At 48.7% G+C, this 1,983-nt stretch overlaps 1 gene segment (V, D, J or C); it reads right to left on the bottom strand.

Annotated features, from left to right (window-relative positions):
* Window positions 1-626: 626 nt before the first annotated feature.
* On the bottom strand, window positions 627-1,488 carry LOC132381705 (Ig heavy chain V region-like). The segment is given in 2 exon segments: window positions 627-1,240; window positions 1,349-1,488. Coding segments are annotated over 2 exon segments (660 nt in total).
* Window positions 1,489-1,983: the final 495 nt, after the last annotated feature.

The following is a 1,983-nucleotide window of genomic DNA, read 5'->3' as shown; positions in this document are numbered from 1 at the left end:
TATTCCTACTCCAAACACCTAGCTTGGCAATTCCCGGCCAATAGTGGTATAGAGAAGCTCCTTTCGTGTTTTCCTATCTGCGGGCACCGTTTCCGTCATGCCCAAGAACCACAGTATAACATATCTGGCCTTATCATTGCCCAGAAATGACAATATTGCATAGCAGTGTATCAGGCTTCTGTGATTTGACTTTGGAAAGCACTAACACGGAGATTAAGCAGACTGTCTGCGCTGCTCGTTTGTCCGGACCCAGAATCTGTTCAGCTCACCACCGCCGTGGTCCATACCACAGTGCTTCATCGTACTTCGCAAAACTCCTTCATCCCATCCAGCCCCAAACAAGTTGAATTCTTCGTGTCAGCCAGCGGACACATGAACCTTCTGGCCCCTCACTTCTGTGCCTGTGTGTCCCATGCAGTGAGTCTAGATCTGGGCCATCCCAGTCCAGACATATAGAGGATATGATCAAACGGGATATTTCACTGGACATCCATTAAGCTGTTCCTCGGTTGTAGCGATCGGTTCCAAACAAATCTCCAGTGGAACTTTTATTTAACCCTAGATTATGCACTCGGAAACAAATCGATGGGTCCCAGTGTAACGGCCGGCAAAAATACCCGAATTTCTCAATTTAGTTGTTTTTTGTTGTTTCGTAGCATTTGGCCGAATGCCCGGCCCGCCATCAAGTACACGTATAGGTGGCCCCGTAACAATGACACTTGACTCAGAATTGCAGTGTGATGTGATTCTGCGGACCCCTTGGCCCATCCATCCAGAACCTCCTCTCTCACGACATGTCCTACCTTGCGTGCACGACCGCACCTGTCCAGAAATATTGGGATCGAGCTGCGGTGATCACTCTTGCCCTTTCCCTCAGCGTTCCAAGGGCAAGTTCTCTCGGTGCGTTTTTGACTTGTTCCAGTCGCAGTCTTTTTCACTGTGGCTCGCGCACAGTAATAGGTGGCCGTGTCGTCCAGCCTCAGATCGTTCATTTGTAAATAAAAGTTGCTGCTCTCCTTGGAAGCGGTGAACCGGCTCTCGACTCCAGGCGCGTAGTATTTTGTATATTCACTATCATAACTTACCAACGATTCTAGCCCTTTCCCAGAGACCTGTTTCACCCAGGACATGTAGTAGTCGTTTATATCGAAACCACTGGTTGCACAGGCCAGTCTATGCGTCTCCCCGGGCTTTACCACTGCTGAGTCCGGCTGTTTCAGCAGGATGTCGGACAGCACGTCTGACAATAAAAAAAGAGTAGAAATTAATAAAATGTTGTGATGACATAAGTTCCAATGCTCCGAAAAGCCGCCTCCACCAGGTAGGTGAAAGGCCGCTGGACACATACCTGCCAGACAAGACAAGAGAAGACAGACAGAAAGAACGACATCCATCGAACTGAGCACTGAGTCGGATTTAGGCGCTTTTCAGAACGGCGCTTCACTTCAGGCCGGATTTAATGCGAATAGAAGTGAGTGCTGATTAAGTAGAGAGACTGATTGCGAGTGAGAGAGGAAGCCGCAGCCTGAACAGGCTCTCACCAACCGAAACAAAGGCGCAGCTTCCTGTCCCCGCCCCAGCAGAGGTTTCACTTCTCCAAAAGATGTTTCCCTCAGTACAGGAGTCAGGTCAGCGGGAGTGACTGAACCGGATTTAGGATCTGTCACTGTCGGTTGATATCATGAAATCCAGCGTTCGCAAATTTATTTTTTAACTGAAACACAGAGAATCCCAGCGTGAAAAAATGAGAAGGTCCGTCAGCTGATTAATATCTCACTGAGAGACAGAGACTGAGGGACGCCAGTCAGTGGACAGATATTCCCTTGAGACAGGGCCTGAGATACACTAGTCAGGAATTTACAGATGGGTGGAAGAGGATTTGGCTGGAATTGATTGGAAGAGAATAGTGGCAGGGAATACGACAGAGCAGCAATGGCGGGAATTTCTGGAAAGAATTTGGAAGGCACGGGATGTACAGAACGG

The sequence above is a fragment of the Hypanus sabinus genome, chromosome 26 (genome assembly GCF_030144855.1).
Source record: "Hypanus sabinus isolate sHypSab1 chromosome 26, sHypSab1.hap1, whole genome shotgun sequence".
In the NCBI taxonomy this organism is placed as follows: domain Eukaryota; kingdom Metazoa; phylum Chordata; class Chondrichthyes; order Myliobatiformes; family Dasyatidae; genus Hypanus; species Hypanus sabinus.
Note: the sequence above shows the minus strand (reverse complement) of the source record. Positions and strands in the feature narration are given on the sequence as shown.